Source organism: Talpa europaea, assembly GCF_964194135.1.
Source record: "Talpa europaea genome assembly, chromosome: X".
In the NCBI taxonomy this organism is placed as follows: domain Eukaryota; kingdom Metazoa; phylum Chordata; class Mammalia; order Eulipotyphla; family Talpidae; genus Talpa; species Talpa europaea.
This window is the reverse complement of record NC_140081.1, coordinates 6,080,687-6,105,898: the sequence shown is the minus strand read 5'-3', so window position 1 is coordinate 6,105,898 and position 25,212 is coordinate 6,080,687. Positions and strand designations below refer to the sequence as shown.

Below are 25,212 nucleotides of genomic sequence, written 5' to 3'. Positions count from 1 at the left end.
CTCACCTGGTGACCACCAAGTGTCTCCTGAGCTTGGGCCCAGGAATCTGTTCTACCCATGCCTCCCCGGGGTTCTCACATGCACCCAAGTTTGAGAAGTACTGGTCTAGCGCAGGCAGTACACCAGCACCACTCTGGCCTCTGTTGAAATCTGCACTTTGACTCCTGTGCTTCTTACTGCTAGTCTTAATTCCTGTGCTTATGGCTAGTTCAAGTGGTGAGGGTTCTTCAGTGCATTCTTCCAGTTCTAGTAACAAAACTAATTTTAAAAGTTTCTAGAATGGATGAGATGGTTCTCTTTGTTTAATGCTGCCCTGATGCCTTCTCTTTAACACTAGACATTGTGTGTGCCTGGTGAACCATACATATTCAGGTGCTAATCCTAGAAAAAGCTTCGTTATGACTGCACACTACTGAGCATTCCCTAAGTAGGCGTGATAAGGAACTTAATTTTTTCCTACCCACATATAAGCACCTCTACCTCCCAGAATCTGAATATTAATTCAGAGTCTGAGCCTACAGTTTCTCAGATGCAGCCCCTTGCTTCCTTGTTGGAGCTACACAGAGCATCATGGATCTGCTTTCTCAAGGCATGTGGTGTCTGGAGCCCCATAATTTTTATCTTCATTTAATGAAGCCAATCAGATGACGTTTTCCTTCATACTCAGCGGTGCACTTGAAAAAGTAAATTATCAGAGGCTGCTGGATAGAGTTTGCCTTTTTCTAATATAAGGGAAAGATACTTGACATGGCCCAGCAGGCCCCACCTTCATATGAATCTGCCGGAGCTGACTTGGGCATGCCCACAACTGAAAGCATGCCTCCTGACTTGAGGGCAGACTTTTGCAAGGGAGACACGATTGGCACAGGAAATAGGAAAAAGCAAGACTGTTTCATGTGGAGAAGGGAGCAGAACGATGTTTCAAACTAGGGCTTTCTCCGCCATGGCACTGTCAACATTTAGGACTGGATAAAAGGGCCAGACACTTGTGTTTGGTGCATTGTAGGATGTCGAATGGCATCCCTAGCCTTGCCCCACCACACCCAGTAACACTCCTCCCCTAAGTGTGACAACCAAACATAATCTCCACACAGTGCCAGAAGTCCCTTGGGGGCAAAATTGCTTAGGTCTAGGGCCACTGCTGTACCCCTTAAGTGAAAGAGAAAAAAGCTGGACTCTGAAAGGTTGATCCAAGTCTAATTAGAGTTCAATGGGGCCTGTTTGCTTTGTTTTGGTTGGTTGGTTAGGCTTAGTGGAAGTGACACCTGTATTTCTTCAGCCTCCTTTCAAAGTCACTTTACATTCTAATTGGGTCGGAAGGGTCTTAAGGAGTTCTCTACTTTTGGGGAAAGTGCCCTGTGCTTAACTGGGAGGGAAAATGAAAGAAGGGAGCTCACCCCTAACTCCTTCCACGTCTCTCTCATTTAGACTCTGCAGAGCAAAAGAACCAACTCATGACTACATTTCTATGATTATAAAAACAACTGGGGCCTCCCTGGTGGCCCAGGAGTTAAGTCTCAGCACTATAACTGCTGCAGCCTGGGTTCGATCCCGGCCAGAGAGCTGACCCCCATATGGTGCAGCAAGACCTCTCCTGTCTCGCCCGCTGCTCCCCTCAGCAGTGTATTTCAGTCAGTCTGCCTGTTCTGCTCCCCACTCTGTCTCTGGTGAATCCTCTCACCCCCTGCACCTCCAGCCTACACCCTAGTTCTTGTATGCATAAATAAAAATAAATCTTTAAAAAATATATAAAAACAGTTCTACACGGGCCACATCGTGCTGTGCAATGTAATTTCCTTTTGTGGAAGAAGGACAGGGAGAGTGGAGATAGGGTGGGGCGTGCACATAGCCTCTTGCAGAGATTCTGAGATCTTTGACTTGAACCTGTGGGACTTGTTCTACCATGTGGAACAAAATATACATATTCTAGAGTCTGCTGCGTACCTGTCTGGTGGAGAAAGAATACGAGTGAACAATGACTAAAGCTAGAACGTTCCATGGGCCAGGGCTATTTTATGAGCATTCACCATCCTATGATGTGAATACTGTTACTAACTCTGCTTTACAGATGAGGATATGGAGGTGTAGCATTAAGTAATCTGCCAGCATCTCAGAACTGGTCAATTACAGAGCCTCCATTTTAATGTTGCCCGCTAAGCTCTCACTTTAGGAGGTGAAAACTGACACAAACAAGAGAAGATATCTTGATACTTATTTGTATGATCACTGCTCCCTGTGATCACTCCCTGCAGCACAGGAGCTCAATGGTTAATTTAGAAAATTAACACAGTTAAAATGAGCCAATAGTGGAATATGACTACCTAAAAGCCCTACTATGATTTAATGCTCCGTTGAAAGGAATAAAAAGTCCAGATACAAAGGGGGGATAGTGCTGCCCTGTGCGTCATGTCACTCAGGCCCGGCCTCTCTTTCAAATTCTGTGGCTCACTCTTCAAGATGTTCCCTAACAAACTGGAGAAAAGATGAGCAGGGTGCTGAGGAGCTGGAAGCCACATCATAGAAGAATTAGGTCTGCTCAGAAGACCTGCCAGCTCCCCATGCTTATGTGTTTGAAGGGATATTGCCAGGAAGAGAGCAGGGAGATGTTTTACCCCCAAGGAGGAGCAGTGCTGGTATGACCGGGAAAATTCCAGGGCCTCATGGATTTAGATAAGCTACTCCCAGGCAAAGATTTGTTCCAGGTCCCTGTCTCCTAGCCTTCGCCAGAGGGGCCTGGTGTCCTACTGGAATGGGAAGACCTAGCTTTTGGAACCTTGGGAGGAAATAGTGCAGGGTTTCTAGACTAGGAGTAGAGAGACAAGTGCTGCTTCTAAACTCTTCTCCCTCCGCCATTTCATCAGGATTTCAGACTAAACCCTGGATCCTTGATATGCTTGGGGGGCAGGGGAGTCACGGTGTCTCCCTATTGCAACACTCCCATCTGCTGCCCTGTCTGTACCCTCTGGCCCTCTTTCAATAACCCTTTTTAATAAAGTCGCTTCTTACTAAAAAAAAAAAAAACAAAACAAAAAAAAAAACTACAGCCTGGATAAAAGTAAAGTATTAGGCTGTTGGAAAGCCATGAGTACTTTTTCTGTGTTTTTTCTAGCAAAAACACATCATGACTTTTCCGACAACCCAGTAGTTTGCTGTCCCTTTATGCCTCTCCGATAGCTCAACGGCTAGATGTCTGGTTGAGTGCAGGACTCAGGTATTTCTAGGTAAACTGTCTTAAATAGTATCTCCCAATACCATTTCGATTTTATATTCTTTTGTACAATATGCACAACCAATAGGTGGAAAGTGACTTGTCATGGACAAAGCTGTGGGTGCTTGAAAGGGTGGAGTTATTTCAACTCTGTAAAATCAAAACGTGATCTTTAGACTAAAGTGTATTTTAGCTCAGACTTAAGGGATCGATTTGGGGGGGAGCGAGCAAAGTCAGGTACTGAGTTCCTTCCCCAGTTACTGTCACTTGAGACATATTGATCAGGGCCTCTCATTGCACCCTGTTGCCCAGTCGGGTTAAGAGCTCTTATGTTTCTTTCTGGGAAAACTGAAGTCAAAACAGGGTGTTGCCATCATTCCTTTTAAGGGCCAGAAGTCAAGTGTGTGTTGGGGGGGGCAGATGTAAAAAAGGGGGGAGAGAAACACAGGTGTGGCCTTACAGTCCTCTGGGGACACTGGTGAACCATCACCTGGTGTGAGCGCTTCTCCCTGCAGCACAGGAGATACCATGAAAATGGGACTTGACCACATAGACCCTGGGCGGCCGCTTCTAATAGACTAGGGTGGCCCCGCTGCAGGACTCGTCTGTTCTGCTGGGGAGGAACTGGCCTGATGTGTCTGATAAACTGTTTAGATGAAGTTGACAGTGGCTGCTTTTTGAAATGGAGAAAAGATAAAGCAAATATAGCAAGTTGCAAATTGCCTGGCCCCTCCTAGAAAGTGACCCCATTTCATAACTTGATTGTTCCGTCAACATCAGGTGCTCTCCGGGAGTGGAGGTGTAATCTCACTGTCCGCTCAATAAATAGCTTCTTGAATAACTCTTAACACCAGTGTGACTCTGGGAGATGATCTGCTCTTGGTTTTTCTTACACCTTCTAAAGAATCAACCTGTATCATGTAGTGGAGGTCAGTTTCCCAGGGGGAAATTGAAGAGATAGTTTTTTTCCTTTGGGAATATCGGACATTTTCAAATGGTGTTCTCTAAAAAACTCAGGCCACAGCCTATTAGGATCTCTAGAAATGAATTTAGTGGTTCATGACCAGCTGGGCTGGAACTAGGGCAAGGTAAGGGGTCAGGTGCAAAATTTAAAGGGCTACCAAAACCCCAGCACTCGAGACAGAGAGTGTAATGTATTATTTTAACAGGTCATTAATATTTAACAGTAAGTTATTAAGTCCATGGTGAATAAAATAACAAAATTTTTAAAAAGCCAGAATTTGACCCTGTACTTTTGTGACTCATCTGACTTGTTTCACCCTAATCCCATCCTGATGGCCAGAAAGCAAAGTTCTAAGGTATTATGGGAGTTTGGTGTCTGTGAATCTGGGGGGAAGAGGTATAGGGTACTGGACTGTGATGTAAAAATGTAAATTCTGAGCAGCAGGTGTTAACATGAGGGACGCGGGAGCTGGCCTGCCTGCCTGCCTGCCTGTATGGGCTTGGGCATTTTACCTAGACACTCTGCTTTGATTCCTTCATCCGCAAGGTAGAGGTAACACTCATTACTGGCAGGATGACAGTTCATCCACATAAAGACAGTTGTCATGGTGGAAAGTGGCACTAACAGACAATACAGTTCTATCGTGTTAATTCTTACAGAGTACAAAGCATCATCAATTAATAAAACAGTAACAGACTTATGCAAAAAAACGACAACTGCTCTCTCCTGAGCGTTCGGATGCTCCACAGCAAGACTGCTCAACCTCTCTTTTGTTTCACCTTCACTGAATCGAGTCTGTGAATCTACATGTTTTCCATTGACCCCATCAAGTGGTGGCCTAGAGGATTCATGGATTTTGCAGGCCAGGTTGTGACCCGGGACTGGCGGCCAACAGGGCCGTGATGTCCCATCACCGGCAGAATCATGTATCCCCAGTCTCATGAGCGAGCTCCCTTCGTGTTCCCTTGGAAAGAAGGCATTAGGACATTGCGTCTGGAAAAGATCCAGAAATGAGGCCCAGGATGGTAATGGTTGTTTTTCAGATTCCACCACGTGTTAAAGTGAGCCTGTGACTGCTCCGTGTGTCTCCAGCCTAGATCACACCATGCAGAAGCCAGAGAAACACGGGGGAGGCCAGTCTAACCCAGTTCAGATTATTCTACTCCAACTACTCGGAAGAGTATCATGTTTACAATGAATAACCCAGGACAGGTGTTGAATCACAGGGGTAGGAGGCAAGCAGGATTTTCTGCCGAAAGGAGACTGTGGTCACACGGCGCACACAATTGGGATTAAATCAGTTACTGGATGGAAAGTGTCTAGAACTGTGTCCGGTGTAGACTAGGCCTTTAACCTGTCTTAGCGCTCATCACCGTTTGTTTTCTTACTATAGTTCATACTCGAAAAACTTCAAGTGATGCTGTAGAAAGATGCCATTATCTAAGGACAAATCTTTGGAAATATCTCCTGCTCTTTTCTTTCAAAATTCAATCATCAGTGATAGAAGTCTTGACTGCAAAGGTCAAGCATGATTTATTCTGCTCCCTACCTCGCTCTCAAGTCTTTGTCGATTAAACTTTGCAGCGAACAGGTCAAACTGAAGAACGTCTCCATGCCAGACATGCAAGCTTGCATTTCTCAATAAATGTATTTTTAAGGAATACAAACCAGTGACTGTGCCTGCCAGCTGGCATCTCTAAGGTGTCTCCCTTTACAAGCCTCCCCCAGCTGCCATCTCTGGGCTCCTCCTTGCTCCTCATTGCAATGGTCCAGCCATCTTTTTGCACAAATCCAGCTTTTTTGGCATCTCTCAAGTTCAGGTGTTTAGACTTCATTCTTGATTTCCCTTATCTGTGCTGCCATCTACCAATTGTACTCCTACTACTTGACGCCTTGACACCAATTGCACTATCAACCCAATATTCTTATGAATGCTACCTTTCCTGGAGGGTCTTCAATAGCCCTGTGGATAATTGACCCCATCCGTGGTCATTCCCGAACCGCATCGTGCTCGGTAATTTTTCCTCCACTCAACCTCAGTCACATAGGCATTTGGTTGTGCCTTTATCCTCGTCGTTCCTTCCTGTGAAATCTTGATTTTGTCAGTCAACTTCTTCCCTTCCCCCCCATGGGCTCATGTTCCTCCAGTTTGCTTATTCTTATCTGAAGTTTCAGATACACAGCAGATAGCATTTTAATATGTAAGTATATATCTCACGTAGTATTGGGGACATAAAATGAAAATTCTTTGTTGTGTATGTGAAACTCGGTTGTAACGATACACTTGCTAACTGTGGCAGCTCAGCCCCGATGTTAAACACATCAGCTGAGCGGTCACTGGTACAGGACACATCAGGACAAAAAGCATCGTTAGCTGCGGGCACATTGTGGTCCTCTGCTTCCCCAGTGACATTACCCTGCCCTGACTTTGCACTGAGGGTCAACGGTACCTTATTCTGCCTCTTCTGTCTTCTCCGAAGCCGCAGAAACTCCTTGTGTTGCCTGGAGACAAAGTTCACTGCTGCATATTCCAGTAAGGCGGCAAACACAAACAGAAGGCACACCGCCATCCAGATGTCAATCGCCTTTACGTAGGAGACCTGAGCGGGGGGAGAGGGACAGAGAGCAGGGGGTCCATGAGAACGTGCCAAAGAAACCAGGTTCCGGATGCAGTCAGCAGCTGTGGAATAACTCATGTTCTCTGTCAAGGATGTTCTAGCCCTTCCTTAAGAAAGCGCTGCAGCTATGCATCATTCTATTTTGTGATTCTGGAAAGTCACCCCCCCTCGGCTCCGGGCCCTTGGTCATCTCACTCAGTCTGTACAGCCCACCTGCTGAGCAGCCTTAGCCTTGAGACCAGCTCCAGATGTGACAATAATTTCCTTAAGAAACCAAAGAGAAAAATAAATCTTTGAGGTGAAAGAGGATGGACACTATTCTCTTACTTCCTTCTGCTTTTTCTTAACATTCAAAAGCTAATATGGGGGCCTCCCATTAAGAAAATCTTAAACTTGCATGAGAAATAAACTATGTATGGCCTTGACCCTACAAAAGCCAGTTTGTCATTCTTGTCAATCTGTTGATCCAAAATGACATGAAGACACATTTCTCAAGCGTTTCAAGCCATCACGATTCAAGAATATTAAACCAAAATAAGCGATCTGGATTCTAAGCTTGGGGCAGTATCTGTTTCAGAAGGAAGTCTCGGGAACCCGTCAGTGTTTCGGTTGCGACTTTAGTCAGTCTTGTACTGTGGAAAAGCAGATTCCGAAAGCAGGCGTTTGCGCTGGCCAGGGAGAGCGCGCTTCGTCCCCCTCGGCTTGCAGTTCTCTCTCAAAATACAGGGAGACAACCAGATCAAGCTGTAACGTACTGGATCCCAGACCACAAGCGATGCTTCAAAACTGCCAGCCACATAAATGTACATTCTATTTCTGATTTATAAACAGGGGTTCCTACTTTTTGAGATGGGGTGCCTACCAGCCAGTTAGCATTTTGTTCTGTTACAACTGTATTTTACCACTTTCTGAAGAGGAAACTGGGTACGGAAGTTGAATTATTACCCCAGGTGACAAGGCTAAGTGGCAGAGGAGCTAAATTAGAAATGGAACCCAGTCTGACTAGTGGATCTCCTTTTCCGGTAACACACACACACACACACACACACACACACACACACACGCACGCATGCACGTGCGCGCACGCAAACACACACACACACACACCCTTTGACCTTTATAGTCAGCATTTCCAGGGCTCTGAACTTTGATGTAAATCCTAATTTCCAATGCTTGCACTATGGTCCCTGCCATGATACATCATTGTGTATTATAGGACATTTAGGTGAGTTTTAGTTTTGTTTTTGCTACTATAAACTTTATTGCTATGAGCCTTCACCCGTCCCCTACACCCCCCCCCCCATATTTGACTGTATCTCTGATAAGTTTTTATAGAGTGGGCTTGTGGGAGTCAATGACAGGGAAATAGAGGGCCCGAGGCGAGGTGGTGCGGGTGAGCAGCACTGTCTGTTGCTGCCTCTCTAACTTTGCCAAGGTGTTCCACCTCCCTCTGCCGCCCTCATCTGTGTGGTAGGGCCAGTAAGAGTACCTAGCTTGTTGAGTTTCTGTGCAGATAGAAATCACTTTAATATATGCAAATGCCTAGAATAGTGTCTGGCACAGAGTAAGTGCTATGTAAATGTTTGCAATTATTTGGCTACACAAGGCTGTGAGTTTTGTTAATGGAGAAATTTAAAAGAAGACAGAAAAATCAACAAGGCGAATCAGAATCACCCCCAATCCTAATATAGTCCAAGGATGATTTTGAAGGTTACCACCACCTTCCACTCTGTCAGCCTCAGCTGCTCGTTAGCCAGCTCTGTTGTCTCCAGCACTTCGGCTCTGTCACTCTTCCTCCCTGGAGTATTTTCCCCATTCTTTGTGGCTAATGGTCTCCTCAGAATCCTTCAGGACCTGGCTGAGAGACCGGGTCCTCTGAGAAGCCTCCCTGACCTTCCAGCTCCTCCTCTCTGGGCTGGGAGCCACTCTGCTAACTCCTGTTTCACCCTCCAATGGACCCGTGGCTTCCTTCTGTCTGCCAGCCGCCCTGCCCACATCGGCACTGTCAGCTTTTCTGGGTTTTTTTTCTCTGGGACAGGCCCTGCAGAGCGTTCCTCTTTGCATTAGCAGCGCAGGACCTGGCCAGCAGTGAGCAAGCATTAGACAGGAGTGGGTGGGTAAACAGGTGACTGAGCGAGCACAGAATGAAGGTGGTATCTTCCAGCTCATGTTTCCAGCTGCACAGTTCCACGCCATGCAGAGCTGCGTGTAGCTGATACTCTGAAGAGAGGGCTATTAGCACATCTTAGTTTTTGCAGCACACCCAGCATTTCTGGAATGTTTCTTTTCCTTAATAAACAATAATTTGTCTTGTATTTGCTCTTGGGGAGCAATCCTTTTCTCCTGTGACAATGGGATATTACCAATTGCTGCATTCCCAGTTATATATTATTCAGATGATCTGTAAATGTTTTAAGATCCTATAATGAGGGGCCTCCCTGGTGGCACAAGGGGTTAAGTCTCAGCACTATCAAGCTATCAGCAGCCACTGCAGCACAACTTCGATACCCAGCCAGGGAGCTGACCCACATGGCGCAGCAGACCTCTCCTTTCTTGTCCGCTGCTCCCCTCAGCAGTGTATTTCAGTCAGTCCACCTGTTCTGTTCCCCACTCTGTCTTTGGTGACTCCTCTCATCCTCCCACACCTCTAGCCTACACCCCAGCTCTTGTATGCATAAATAAATAAATCTCTAAAAAAAAAGATCATATAACGAGAAGATTCTGTCAATGCCTGAGCTATGTCCATCCCAAGAGTTAAGTCCAGTAACACTGACCATCCTTTCTCCCCTTCATGGTGTTGACAGCATTCAGCCATTTGTGAACCTTTCCCCACCTCCTTCTATCATCAGCAGGCCAAGCACGTATTTTTTTTTTATAGCTGCTCATAAATGAATCTTTTCAGTCTCTTAATCATTTTAGTTGGTCGCTGAGTTTCCCCCAAGTCACGAACATCTTTCCAGCATTAAAGCGCTGGTATTAAATATGTTACTCACACAGATTCAGAGGGCGTAGAGAGACTGCCATTACACAGGATGGGATGTCCCTGGGTGCTGGTCTCTCAAGGCTGAAATGCCTTTTTGTTGCTTTTACCCAGCTCTGATGTGAGATTCTCTCTTTGGTTGCTAATCCTTAGATGTTTTTAGCTCACATCTTCCCCTGTCACTTTCTTTTTATTATTCTCAGGCTTACACGATCCCTTGCTGAACTACTTTACTACAATCTTGCAAAATAGTTTTCCAAGTTGATTAAGCTCTCAAAATGCTATTATGATTCACTGTGTTGTTATCTTTCAAGGTATATTTAAATTAGAAAAATAAACATTGAGGGCCTCGTAGGTGGAAGGTACTGTACTGGGTGCAGGTGGGAGGGAGGTGGAGCAGCAGGTAAAAAGATGACTAAGCCTCAGCAGTTCTTCCCAGGATGTCCCAGATTACACTCCAGGGGACCCCACTCACCCTTGCTCCAGAGGATGCCTTTCACATAAGTCAGGGAGCAGCAAATTATGGTCTGTGGAGCAAACCTGGCCACCACATGTCTCCTAAATAAAGATTTATTGGAACACAGCCATGCTAACCTCCTTACTCTGTCTAGCTGTTTCTGCGCTCAAAAGACACATTGAGTAGTTGTAACAGAGACCATGTGGTCCCAGCATCTAAAGTATCATGTGGCCCTTTATCAAAATGTTTGCCAACCTGGGACCTAGACTAAAGTGTCTGGTTAGTTCTGGGATTCTGCTTTCCTCTCACCTGCTTTGTGCTTCAGAAGCCCCGGCCTCCTGAGGGAAACAGTCACGTGCACAGGTAGCTGATACAGGTGATGGACCCCAAATGCCAGAATTGAGGAAAGACCAAAAGGCTGGTGGAGTATGGGGAGGTGGTTGTTGACAGGGAAAATCAGAGAAGGCTTCATTCCTGGATGGTGTGACATTTGACTCAGGAGTGGGGCTTTGATGGGTAGAAGAAGCTATGAAAGTGAAAGCCAGAGGTGGGAGACAGTAGGGGGCCCAGGGGTGGTGAACGAACCACACAGGGACCCGGGCGTGCTGGTGGGGGCTCGCAGGGCAGAGGGGCGGGGTTTCAGAACGCTCATCAAGATAAGCTAATGATGCTGTTGAGGTGGGGACGTGTCAGGCCTTTGCTTATTTTTCTGGTGTTCTTGGTCTCCAAAAGCAGAGTATGAGCAACAGCAGCTCTCTCCCCCCCTTAAGGAAACATTCTTTCCCTCCTTTCACCACTTGAACTCTACACAGAGCTGCTCCTTGTCCAAGCTTTTGAATCTCTCTGAGTATTTTACTGGATCTTCTTTTCCCATTTGTTATTTCTGTTCCTTGAACGCTTCCCTCTCAGGTGTCACAATGAATGACCCCACTTTGGTAGTTTTCTTCTCATTCTTCTGTGTGTGTGCACGTATGTGTGTGTGCAGCTCTCCCCTTGTAGAGACTGGCCAAGTTCTCACAAGCCCCATTTCTTTTTCCTGGGACATCTGTAACTTGATTTTCCAGTTCGGTTGGCTCCCCCAGGGAATGTGGACAGAATTTAGGGCCTCTGAAATCTCCCATGAGAGTTTTAGGATTTAACCCTTCTGCACGCACCTAGGATGTCACCCATTTATGATGGCAGTGTCTTAAGAATGAAGAAACCTGGACCCCTAAAAGACCCAAGGCCACCTCCTCCACAGTGGAGTGTCATGTGAGTGAGGAATATGCCTTTATTGTATTAACCACAGAGATTTCCGGGGTTTGTGATTTCAAGGCTTCCAAATCCATCACTCAACGTTGATCTCTTACCAGCATTCCTGTGCTGGTTCTAAGACGCCTGTGACTAGAATTTGCAAAGTCAAGTGCATTGAATACCTCCCTCTGCCCACTTACTCATTTGAACCTTTCTTCCCGCTAGCAAACCTGGTTTCACCATTGGTTCTTCCCATGCCTTGGTCTCTAATACTCAGTCTGCTGCAAAGGCGCAACATTTGATTCTGGGCAACACTCTTGGGTTTATTCTTTTACTCTCCATTCTCAAGAAGTCACCGGAACCCTGGTTAGCCACACTTACATCTAGTTATTGTAACAACTTTCCAGATAGCCTTTTGCTTTCAGTTCTTCCTGTGGTACTTTATCTTTTTCCTTCTGTGAGATTAAATTTAAAACATCAGTTTCATTTTGCAACACATCTGCAACACTGTGGCAGCCTATTACAGGCGCTGGTATTCAGTATCTCACACAGCGTGTGTCCACCCTAGTTACTCAATCTGATTGCACTCTTTCCTAATGAGGACCTTGTACTTTAAGCAATTCTACTTACCCCTGAGGAAGCCGTGTCCATTCCCACTGAGAATCCCGGTGGTTCTCAAATGGGTGTGATTTTACACCCCAGGGGTCATTTGGAAATGTTTGGGGATGTTCTGGTTGTCCCAGCCGGGGGGAGGTGCTGGGTAGAGGACAAGGATGCTGCTAAACATCCTAGAGAGCACAGGGCAGCCCCCACAAATAAGAATTATCCAGTCCAAAATGCCAGTGATTCTGAGGCTGATAAACTCAGAAAAGGTGGGGAAAAAAGCCCAAACCCAAGTTTGTGTGCCTCCCCCCACCAGTGGCTCTCAGCCAGGGGTGGTGCTGCCCCAGAGGACATTAGGCCAAGTCTGAGCTGTGTTTTGGGGTATACCAGCTTGGGGAGGGGGAGTTGATCACTGGTCTCTAGTGGGTGGTAGAGGTCAGGGGGATTTCTCAGACAGCCCCCCATGACAGAGTTACCAAGTTCCACAAGTCAGTTGTGTTAAGGCTGAGAAATCCTATTCTCTACTCTTCTCCTGGCATAGAAATTCTTCCTACATTTTTTTAACCTGTTATTTCTAGAAAATTCCTTAAGAGGTAGCTCAAATTCTATCTTCAGAGTGAGGCTTTCTTTCTCCTTCTGATCTAGCATACTGTGGCCTTACCCCTCTTTAGAGTTTGTGATACACTTACGGGGGGATCGTGCAGTTCAGTGTTTGCTTCACGTGTGCATGCTTCACCTGCCCAGCTAGAGAGCAGGGTGCTGGGAGGATGAAGACTCACTTCGGGGTCCATGCCACCAAGGACAAGTCTCGGTGGTTATAGCAAGTAGCCCATTGTTTCTGTCGATTGACAGAGTACCCAAGTGGTATTTGAATTCACAATCACTGCTTCATGTGAAGGGTCAGCTACCAACAAAAAGAAAAGAGAGAAAAAACTAGAGACTAGAAGGTAGGGGAAAAGTTAGCTTAGGTTTTTGTTGTTGTTGTTAAGGTTGCCAGCTGATGATAGCCAGATTGCTCATGATTAGTTTGCACCAAGGGAAAGAATATTATTCTCGTGATTCCATAATTCATGTAGTTTACAAACATATCTGGTGAAAAAGCAGAGCTAGTCAAGTGTTTTAAGTTTTTGTGGCCCTTAAATAACAAAACCTGTCTCCGTCATTCAGGCATGTCAATAAGATGGTGTTTGCTTGTGTTGGCCTCGTTTTAATGTTTCTGGAGATGTTTTCATCAACACTGTCTTGGCATTTTTGAAAACTTTAGCAAGTTTTCGTGAGTTAATTTTGTTTTCATTACTTATATACTCATATCCGTTTCAAAATGGAAAATCAAGCCATGGCTTACTTGCTTTAGCCCTACAGTTTGTTTTGTCTGTGTTCAGAAACTGCGCCATTACCTTTGTCATCAAGCTGGCTGTTCAGGAGACAAAGATTGCCTGCATGTCCTTATAGCTCTGTGCCCTCTGCGTCCCTCCCAGACAAGGTACTCCCTTGTGACAACGTGCCAGTCAAAATACGCTTGCATTCCCTGTCTCTAGGTTGACCTGCAAGCCGTGGCAGTCCCCCAGCAACCAATCAGGGAAGATTGGTTTTGAACATGTACAGAGAAAAGTTCTCTAAAGCACAGGAAATCCCAGATGACCAGTGCCAACCAAGTATTACTTATTAATGGAAAAGAGACAAAATGGAATTCATAGGGCCTCTCAAAATACAAGATACTTCCCTTTAAATGGGCTGATCTCTCACACCCACTTGCTTGAATCAGTGTTTCATTATTTTCAAACTATGTGTGCTAATCAGAATAGAAGTTTTTTTCAGTTTCATTGTACGTAATTTAGAAGGACAATTTGAAATTAACCCTGTCAAAATGAGAGGTCCATGTTGGTCACAGTCGCCTGGGCAGTAGTTCTGCTACCTGGAACAGAAGTCTTTAGTAGCTTGTCTTTTATGCAGTGCCTTAAAGTACACCAGCATCCTCTCCTTCCCATGTTATGGGGGAGAAAGGTAGGTTTATGAAATGCAGTCTAAATCGTGCACAGCTAGTCATCAACAAAGGTGGAAGTGAGGAGTCTGGCTTTGGTTTACTGTTTTGTCTCTTACCTACATTTAGTCACTGTAAAAATATCAGCAGAAAAAGTATAGACAGTTGAATTAATTAATCTGTGCCAAAGAGTCAAGGTAATGTATAGTTTCATCGTGACAATTTCACTGCCAAGTTGCCCAATTCAAGAGCCCAGACCTGCTGTTTAATGCCAGGAAAATCCTATTTCCTTGGCAGAGAGGGATGGTGGCAGCACTGACTCCTGGCCTATCCCAGCGTCACCACCTCCAGTCCCACTTTCTCTCCAGGTCTTATCTTGTTGGGTTCTGGGATGAGTGGAGAGTAAACCCAACTCCGGTGAAGGTGCTGTTTGCAAAAACAGCCATTGGGTGGCAGTGCCTTCAAGCCTGGTATCTGCCTACTACCGGAGCCTACTACCGGTCACAGATGGTGCTCCCTTAGACGGCATGCCCTTCAGGGCCTCAGCAGCCACTTAGTGTGTTGGTCCTGGGTCAGTGAGCCGATTTTATTTCCAAAGATGAATAAGTTTCTCTGCATTATGGTGTTCAGGAAAATATTCTAAGTAGCTCACCCAGGCTCACTGCCCATGTCAGTCTTGTGCATGAGAAGAAAGACCTGGGGAGACCTGCCCGCCGAGAACACAGGAGGCATACACGGTGATGCCCACTGTTAGAGGGATGACGGGCACAGCCTGCAGTAAGGCACCCCAGTCTCAGCTTTGACCAGATGTAGGCATCTGCGAGAGGGGCTGAGGTGAGGAAGGACTGGCATCTGGAGGAAGCAGGGATAGGGGGCTTCTGCCCCCGGGTGTGTCTGTCACGTGTCTCATCGCATTCTCGGCGGGGGGTGGGGTGGGGGGGGTGGGGGCTGGGGGGGTGGGGTTGGGGTACTGCTCCTTTTCATAGTCTGCTTCCTGCGACTGCACCTTCAGTGAGAAAAACAAGTGCCCTGTATTGCTCCTCACACAGGGGCAGGAATGAGCGGGAGTGGGAGTCAGGAACCGCGCCAGTGACGAAGAAAACCAAGTGGACACTTGCCATGTTGGAAAGACAGCCCCGGGCTTGGGGGGGTCATGAGATGGTGCTCCGCTGAGTGGATACATGTGGCGGGGGAGGTACGGGGAAGGAAAGTGAAAACCATAGTTAGGGAAGGAAAGAAGAAAGCCAATGGCTTTGGAGCTGGGCCAACCTGGATTTGAATTCTATCTTGAACTTGGGGAAATTACTTAACCTTTCAGACTTTCAGTTTCCTCGTACTGAAGTAGAGGCCCCAGGATCCCAGTGCCATCACATCATTGAAGGGTTGAATGAGAGGCTTTATGTAAATTTTAGCACTCATCTTAACACAAATTGTAGCCCCTCAGTCACACTGGTTTGCCAGGGATGTGCTCCTGAAGGCTTGCATAATTCAAAACTTGCATAATCCAAGACAGCTTTCCCCAGAGCAATAAGTGTAAAGTAGAATTTGTTGCCTCTCCGGTTCTGTGCCTGCATTAAGACATTATTAGTATTTTAATATTGCCCTATTTCAAATTCACATAATCTAAGTTCACATAAAATGGGGAGCTGGCCTATGCGTCAGGGGGCTGAGATAAATTGGCATAAAAACAAAACAATACGAAACAAACCACCGCTATCAACAAAAAACTTGCAGCAACAGGATTCTGGGTGGCCTCAGTTATAAAGATAAGAACACAGTTTGCTCATTAACTTTACCAGGATCACCCAAGGACAGAGTGGTCAAGCCGCTCTTTATATCTACTCTGGCTTGGCGCCATCTGTGCTTTTCTGGCTCACTGATCCCTGTGGGAACCTCCCTCCCTGGGGAGTGAGTCAGGAGAATTACTCACAGACTGTGGTTTCACCAGATGACAACATCGCACGTGAAAGGTGGTGAGACCGTGTGTGCAGAGGGGTAGGTAAGCAAGAAGGAGCAGGGGGTCATGCCTGCGTCCGTGGCTCTGCCAGGAGGAGGAGGACTCAGAGACGAGCGAGAGGCTGTTCCTCCTTCGCTCTCTCAGCCAGCAAGTGCATGAAGGCTCTGCTTTTCCTTTATCACCCCCGGCCCCTAAGTTCAAATTTCATATTTGTGAGTAAGGAGAGAGAGGCAGATGTTTCATAAAAACAGTCCAGTCTCATCCTTTGGACCAAGGCTGAGTAAGAGGCCTTGGAATGGTGACAGAGATTTTTCTCCTGCTTTCCATCTTGTGCTTCCCAAAGAGGGGGCTTGATGGGGTAGGAGTATGGAAGAGCCGAGAGAGGTCCCCACCTCCTGGACTGAGCTTTTTGACTCCTGACTCTGGCTCTGCTGCCTAGATCAGTGTGAGGAGGCCAGATGAGGAAGGCAGCACTGGCCAGCCCCGCTCCCTTTGTGACAGGTTATTAGAGCAAGCGGGTCTGTACAGGCTCTTCCTGTCTCATGGCAACCCCGATGGTGCACTCCCCATTCAAGTCGACTTTGAGGGGACTGGTGGCTAAGATACGTAGAAAATGGCTAATTCTGGGCTCAGTGGGGAGGCAGTCTTAAAGACTCAGTTCAACCTGCAGTGAGAGAGAAGCCATTTCCTCACAAAACCCCAGAATCCTGGGATGACTCCAGCTACAAAGGCTTCTCCGGGTGCTGAGCTTCCCCACAATGCACCTGAATCGTCTGAGCACAGGGAGCCTGCATCCTGGGGAGGGGGACAGGTGTTCCTTTGCTGAAGGTCCAACAAGTGCTTCACACCTGAGACTTGCATGGGAATGATTCATTTCAGGGGACTGGCAGTCAGTGGTAGCCCAGAAACCTTAGCACCCAACCTCTGGCCTGTGTCTTGGCTTAGTATCAGCTCTGCACCTGCATATGAGCTGAGAGTGGAGCAGTAGGTCAGTGAGGATGTCTGCATGGGGGCCACCTTGACAGAACCTTCCCTTCATGACTTGGGACCCTGGGCACGCAGGCCTGGTGCATGCTAACCTAAAGCTCTTGAAGCTAATCAGCTACCTACTGTTTGATGCCATCCAAAGTGAACTTGAAATGGAAAAATTCCAGGCCCCCTTCATGCTCCAGGTTCCATGTAGGGAGGAGAAAACAAGAAAATGAGTGCAGGTCAATCAGAGGTTGGGAATTAATGCGCTACAAAAGCCTCTGACTGGGTTGGGGATCTTACTTTTTGTTACTGTAAATTACCAAAGATCTGGCCTCCCCTGTGTCCATTTCCTGTAGCTGAGCAGCATTTTGATGTAAATAAGCTCCATGCCTTTCTTCTCACCACAAAAACCAGAAGCAGGATTCACCCCCTAACAACTTGATACTTATTTGCAATAGATACTAGCCTGCAGGAGTCTGTTAGTAATTAAACAGAAATCCAACAGCCTCCTGAATAAAATGACACACATAGATGTACAGGCTCTTTGAAGAAATAAAGGCCTTGCCATCAGGAGATATTATATTTCAATATGGAAAGTGCAGACTGCTAATAGAGATAAGCTATAAATGTGAAAAGATTGTGGTCGCACTCCTAGAACACACCAGTCCCCCATACATCAGTTGCCTAGATCTGCTTCAGAGAGTTTGAGATCAGTCTCCATCTCTTGCTGAAAGTCAATCCTGTAGGGTTATGTGAAACAAGAGGAGGCAGCAGGGCTGTACTGGACAGAGCGGCCAGTGGATGGCAGGGATCGGGGTCTTGGCTTTGCCACTGGCTGACCTCGCTTACTTGACCACTTCACTCACCTCTCTGGGCCTGAGGTCCTCCCTTGGGAATATGAAAGGACTGGGTGAATCTCCTCTAAGGCTTCTGTTACTCTGATTCTGTGACGAGAGAGGAAACCAAGAGACGAGAGGATAGGCTCCCAGTCTGATGGTGGGGGGACTGTGAGTCCCAGCAAGGGCCGCCATGCCACTGTTCTGTCTACAGCACCATCCCATAATAGCCTCTGTGCTGGGCGGAGCTTGCCTAAAATGGCGACTTCCTTGCCTACAGATTGTTTTGATGGAAAGCATTTACATGTGTGGCAGATACCCCGAGTATCCTGTGTGGCAGATACCCTGAGTATCCTGCAAATGATGGGAGTGTCTCCTGCAAAGTTACCCCAAACCCTGGGACCTCTGCTTTTCTGCTTAAGGGAGTTTTCTGGCACTTGAACAACTTTCTCAGCTTGCTATCTGCATCCAAATACCTGTTACAGGGTTTGCAGTTTATTGGAGTAGGTGATCCAAACCTGAAATGAGGTCAGGAAGGCCTGCTGCGGAGATATCTGCTACATCGTGCATCATTTAGAACCAGAATGGCCAGCCAACCTCACAGCATCCCGAAAATTCCTTATTGACAAAAGCCCAATGTCTGGTCATTTGCACATCATCAGTAAGAATGGAGCGTTGGGCCTCCCTGGTGGCACAAGGGGGTAAGCACAGCACTGTGAAGCTATCTGCAGCCTCTGCAGCACGAGTTCAATCCCAGGCTGGCCAGGGAGTAACCCACATGGTGCAGCAGACCTTTCCTGTCTCGCCTGCTGCTCCCCTTAGCCGTGTATTTCAGTCAGTCTGCCTGTTCTGTTCCCCACTCTGTCTCTGGCAAATTCTCTCATCCGCCACACCTCTGGCCTGTACCCCAGTTCTTGTATGCATAAATAAATAAATATTTAGGAAAAAAAAGAATGGAGCGTTGACTCAGCTCAGACACAAAGCTGGAGAATATCAAATTAATTGGGGACCTATATTATGCATATACTTGAAAACTCACCATGTTCCACTTTGCTCAGCACAGCTAATTTTACATTCATGAGATTACAATTACATAACCATAACAAAAGCTAATATTGTTTATCTAATACTGTGCAAAAGTTCTTCAACCTATCCCAACTTTCTTGGGGTCAGGGAAATAATAAGAACACCTTATTTGCAAACACATCATATAAATCTATTCCATGCTAGGTGTGAAATTCGTTAAGGAACCTGAGTCATCCTTATATTTTGAGCTTATAAGGATGTAGTTATTATGAAGCTACAAAGTATTCCTATTAACAAGATATCAATTAAAATGTTAACAGCATTATACTAAAAGACTAATGTGGACTTAGTTTTTATTTTATTTTATTTTTTTAAAGATTTATTTTTTATTTATTTATACAAGCACTGGGTACAGTCAGAAGTGCGGGAGGGTGAGAGAATTCACCAGAGCCAGAGCGGGGAACAGAACAGGCAGACTGACGAAATACACTGAGGAGAGGAGCAGCGGGCGACGCAGGAGAGGTCTGCGTGCCATGTGGGACCCTTGCCTGCGGCGGGGATCGAACCGGCGCTGCAGAGGCTGTGGGCAGCTTTGCAGCCCAGCGCTCAACCACTGCGCCACCAGGGAGACCCCGAACTTAGTTTTAATAGTATATAGTAGGCAGCCTTCTAAAATGGCCCCCAATGATTCCTGACTCCTGGTATTCATATTTTGGGGTAACCCTCTTACCTTGACTGTACCTTGCAAGTTGCCTCTAATAAATAGAATACAGCAAATGCTTTGGGGTATCACTTTCATGGTTAGGTTATAACAGATCAACTTCCAAATCACTTGCGCTTGCTTACTAGCATTCTCTCAGGCTTTTCCATGTGCTTGCCTTCGTGGAGAGGGCTCACTGGCAAGGAACTGAGGGGGTACTCAGCCAATATCTTATGAGGTGCTGAGGACTCAGTCCCATAGCCCAGGAGGAACTGAATCCTACCAATATCCACATGAGTGAGCGTGAAAGTGGGTCCTTCTCTAGTTAGGCCTTCATGGGAAACTGTTGACCCAGCTAATACCTTGATTTTAGCTTTGTGAGAGACCCTGAAACAGAGATCTGGCTCAGTTGTGCCTGGATTCCTGATCCATAGAAGCTGTAATATTAAAATATCGCTTAAACAAAAACACTAAGTTGAAAGTAAACCTGCAATCCTATGTTTATTGCAGCACTATTTACAATAGCCAAGCTATGGAAACAACCTAAATGCCCCAGAACAGATGAGTGGGTCAAGAAGATGTGGTCTATATACACCATGGAATATTACTCAGCTATCAAAAAAGATAAATTCATGCTATTTGTGGTAACATGGATGGAGCTAGAAGGGATTATGATAAGTGAGGTAAGCCAGAAAGAGAAAGATAAATGTTGGATGGTTGGGCTTATATGTGGAGTCTAGAGAAACCAAACAAAGGATCAGACAAAGACAAACTGCAGGACCAACCCTTGAAAGCAGACTGTAAATCTCAGACATTTTGGAGGAAAGGGGGAGGGAGGGGGGAGGGGAAAGAGTAGAGAATGGGCAGGGGTGGGGGAGGAGAGAGCAGAGGAGGGTGATGGCAGACAGGGGCCACTTTGGTGATGGGAAAACTATGGTGACTCCGCCTGAGGGGAGAAATCCTATATTGTGAAAAAAATAAAGGCTGTTTAATAATAAATAAATAGGAACACCATAAAAAAATAAAATGCTGCTTAGGCTACTAAGTTTGTGTATGTGTGTAGGGGGTGGTGTTCCTTAGGCAGCAATAGGTGACTAGTGTAGAGTATCTTTAGGAGAGGGTGCGGCAGGAGGGAAGAGGGAAAAGGACAGATAAGTTGTTCATTTGGGGCCTCATGAATCCATAATTTGGTAAGATTTGAGAGTTCATTTTTGGACTTATTAAAGAGGAAGATTTAAGAAAAATAATAGGTACGATATCTGGGTGTAAGAGAGCAAGAGCCGTAATATATTCATTTTTAATCTATTCATTGAAGTCCGCTCCCTGCTTGATAATGTATAAAGTAGCTTTTTACACTCATTCTACCTATGCTGGCATGCGGGGTTCAGAGAACTACTGCCGTGGATTAAATCTGTTATGCTTCCTTCTTGCGTGGAAAATAAAGTTTAATTAGAATACAGTCATACCCATACATTTGCATATTCTCTATGGCTGGCTATTCTCTGCTTGCCCTGGTAGAGTTGAGTAGTTACAACAGAGATTTTGCATCATAAAAGCCTAGGATATTTACAGAAAAAAATGTTATGAGCTCCTGATCTAATCATGTATTACAATTCAAGTTACTGCTAAGGTAGTCTGAATTAATAAATTTTCTCTGTATTTTGATTACCTTAGAAAGTATAACTGGATAATTCATACTTCATCACTTTCTACTGGGAGGGTCCCCCTCCCCCATAAATCACTTAAATTCTCATTTCGATTTCTTATTGCCATTGTATATAGAGATATAGGGTCTTAGAGTGAATTATTTTTACCAGTCAACCATCAAGTCATCGTAAATTGTTTCCCACATGTGAGATGCTGAGAGGTACATATAGATAATTAAGATTTGGTTCCTGCCCTTGAGAAAGCTATTACAGAGGTGAAGAGAGATAAGAAAATAGATGAGGGCCATGCACTCTTATCAGTGTTTGGTTGGTGTGCTGCTAAATCCCATTAATACCGGGTGTTCAACTTGGAGGCTCCAAATACAGCCTTCCCCCTTCTTACGCGTACGCTTCGGGCAAGATGCTTAATCACTTTGTACCTCAGATTTCTCAGTTGAAAAATGGGGACAATAATAAAGTCCATTTCTGAGCCTTGCTGTAAGGCTTAAACTAGACCTGAAATAACAAATGGACCGTGCTTGGAACTGGTGCTGGTTCCTTGTAAATGCTCACACATGCTAATACTGCTCACCAGCACAGCGGAGTTGCCCTCCTGTACCCCCATCCTGCCATTAGAGTCCATGCTTGAGTATGGCAAATTAGTTAGATTAATTAATAGTTTCATCCAATTTAGGACCTTCATTAAAGTTGAATGTGGGGAGTCAGTCTTCTGTGCCTGGATGGAAGCACTTGAGAGATTTCGGGCAACTGCTGTAATTCGAAATAAATGCAGTCTGTGAGGGGCTAGTTTTCCTGCTCCAATTCTTGTTTTAAAATTACTCTTTGGCCTGACATAACTCAATTTTACCTTTAAATCCCAAATTTTAATTTTCAGAAAATAGGGCAAAATTATTCTTGTGAATTTTTAGATAAACAGGATGCAAATTGTTTATTCTGCCAAGTGCTATTTAGAGATTCATTTATGCTTTTATAATTCATAATTGAATTTGCTCTTTTCCATAAACTTTTGTTGAACTTGATTCAATATTATGACTCATTGTGGTAATATTGAAGGCATTGTGTTTATGAGTAACATTATGAAAATACTAAATTGCATGAATTTTGCCCAGTTTTTTTCTAACATCGTGAAGCATGTTGTTACCATAAACAGTTAGTATTGTGTATATATAGGGCACACAGCTCTTTCAAAAATATTTTAATGTATGATTCATTCTATTCTACATTCTATAGTGCATGTACTGAGGTTAGAGAACTGGAGATGTTTTCTCAATGTCAAAGAACCAGTTAAGAGCAAAGTGAGGCCTGGAACAGGGTTCTTGGTCAAAACTCATTTCCATGGAGACATTATATATTCATTCTGTTTTTAACACTTGGACTATTTTTATGTTTTCAACATTGTATTTTGTAGTGTCTTACAAATAACAATTAGCTGGAATATTTGCTTAATCAGAATGCTTCCTGTAATACCCTTTTCCAGGGGATTTATGCATATGGGAAGGGTCTGGACCAGGCGATCCCTTACACACTTCCCCATTCTTTTGCCTTTGATCACTGGTAATAGATTTTTGTGGTACTCATGTTTAAAAATGATTCATCGCATGCTTCAGTGCTATGGATGGTCAAAAACATACTGTATGATTCCCAGCCCCAGTGAGAGGATTTATTATGAATTCACTATTTGCCTTACTAATTCTCCAGGAGTGATTGGGGTTATTTAAAGTAATTTGCAAAAGCAAGATGACAGAATAGCAATCATAGAATTTTAGAGCTGAGGCAACTTTTGAGATCAGCTAATTGAATTTCCTAATCTTTCAGATAAGTGAAGGGACAGGGCGAGACTGTACTTGGCTAGCTGCTTTTAAACTATGCTGATTCCGGGCCTCCCTGGTGGCACAGCGGTTGAGTGCTGGGGTGCAAAGCAGCGCCGGTTCGATCCCTGACTGCTGGCGAGGGTCCCACATGGCGCGCAGACCTCTCCCGCTGCTCCCCTCAGCAGTGTACTTCATCAGTCTGCCTGTTCTGCTCCCTGCTCTGGCTCTGGTAAATTCTCTCACCCTCCCACACTTCTGACTGTACCCAGTGCTTGTATAAATAAATAAATCTTTTTAAAAAATAAATAAACTATGCAGATTCCAATCACTCCAAATGCTTGATTAAGCATGGAGGTGGAGGACTATTTAGAAGCTGTAAGTAGCAACTAGTTCAGTATTTATTTAGATGAGCAGGCTTCCTTTTGGGGATAAACATATGTCCTGAAAAATTAAGTTAATAGTCACAAATCATTGCAAATTACTTTAATAAAACCAATACTCAATCGAGACTAGTCCAGTTGACAAGAATTTCCATTGCAGAAAGGAAAACCTTCTTTTTTTTTTTTTCCTTCAGGGGGTTTATGAATATTCATACCAGAACAGTTGGGGGATTAGTGACTTTCAGGAGCAGGGTATAGGATAAGGGAAGTAGAAAATGCTGGTGAGGAACACTGGCCACTTAGTCATTTTTCTGGATGTACTGGAACTTGTGTGTGCTACTGACCCACATCTGGGTACCCACGTGCTAAGCTGCTGGTGTCTGGATGGGAATTATAGGACTATTTTGAAGACTACCTACTTGCCAGACATCTCTAGTCTATCCTTAATATTTTATTCCCAGTATCTCTCTCCTTCTTTATGGTATTCTTCTCTAAGATCAATTCCAAAGAAGGGAAAGTTACGGAGATATTCGCTCATTCATTCAATAAATGATTCTGAGGATCTTCTATATGCTATGAGCAGTCAGATCCTAAGAATAAAAGTGTGCAAGACACACTCCTTGTTCTCACTGACCTTGAATGTGTTGATAAGTAAATAAGCAGTTTTCGTACAGTGCAAGAATTGTGAAAATAGCAGGAAGTACAGGTACTAGAGGAGCAGAGAAGAAAGGAACCCATCTGTATGTAGGGTGTATATGGCTTAAAAACATTTATCAAAGGAAATGTTCAGTAAGTTGAGACTTGAAGTTGGCACATAATTAATGAGGAAGATCTGATTTTTTTGAACTCTGTAAATAAGTGGAGAATGTGCTTTCTTTGTAAGTACCCATACAATATTCACAAAGTCAACCATGAATTAGACTACAGAGAGCCTCAATAAATTTAAAAAATTGGAGATAGTACAGAAACATTTTCGTATGATACTATGGTAAAACTCAAAATAAACAACAAAACCAATAAAAACCAGAAAATAAAGTCCTCACTTTTGGGGGGAAAGGTATTTCTTTTCATCCTTGAATAAAAGGGGAAATATAAACTGAATTTGTAAGAAAATTTGTAGAAAAAATTTATAGAAAATAGTAAGAAAACTAGTAAGGTATATCTAAAGCAGTAATCTGAATATTTATATTTAGATTTTTATTAGTAAACAACAAAATGGACCATAGGAAAGTAGAAGGAAGGGATTATAAAGATAAAAATCAGAATTAATGAGTTAGAAAAAGGAAATTGAAAAATGAATACAATGAAAAATTAGCTTTTTATATAAAAATAAGGTAAACAACTAGCTAGCTTAATCAAGGAAAAGAAAATAGATATATGAGTAATAATAGGAAATAAACAAAAAGAAAATACTCTTAAGAGACTACTTTATTCAACTTATATGTATTTCAAAACCTGGATGAAATGGAAATATTGTAGAAAAATAAGACTTATTACTAAAACTGATCCCAGAAGGAACAAAAAGAGTAAGTCTAAGTAGATCATTTCTCTAGAATTTATTTCTTCAAGGGCTACCTTTTTCAGCATATATCCATATTATTTCTCTTCTTAGATAAATTTAAAAAGTACTTTAGTAACAGATTTTCTTATAGCAAATTATCATTGTACTCTTCAATAAATCCCACTCAGTCCTAACTTACTATTTTTTAGGCCTTGCTGAATTGTTTGCCACCAAATAGTAGCTTGTGTGTATGTGATGTCTTTTTTGAAATTGGTGTCATTGTTATGTCTGCCTTATGATTTAGAAGGTTTCTTTCAT

At 44.4% G+C, this 25,212-nt stretch overlaps 1 protein-coding gene across 2 annotated transcripts in view; it reads right to left on the bottom strand.

The window, feature by feature from the left end:
* The window catches only part of GLRA2 (glycine receptor alpha 2), a gene marked incomplete at both ends in the record, with an annotated part of 151,425 nt that overhangs the window by 22,547 nt on the left and 103,666 nt on the right, over positions 1-25,212 (bottom strand). For both annotated transcript variants that reach the window (XM_084258037.1, XM_084258036.1), the window contains one exon: positions 6,623-6,772. In XM_084258037.1, the coding sequence (XP_084114163.1) occupies positions 6,623-6,772 (150 nt within the window). The remainder of the gene's footprint in view (positions 1-6,622; positions 6,773-25,212) is intronic.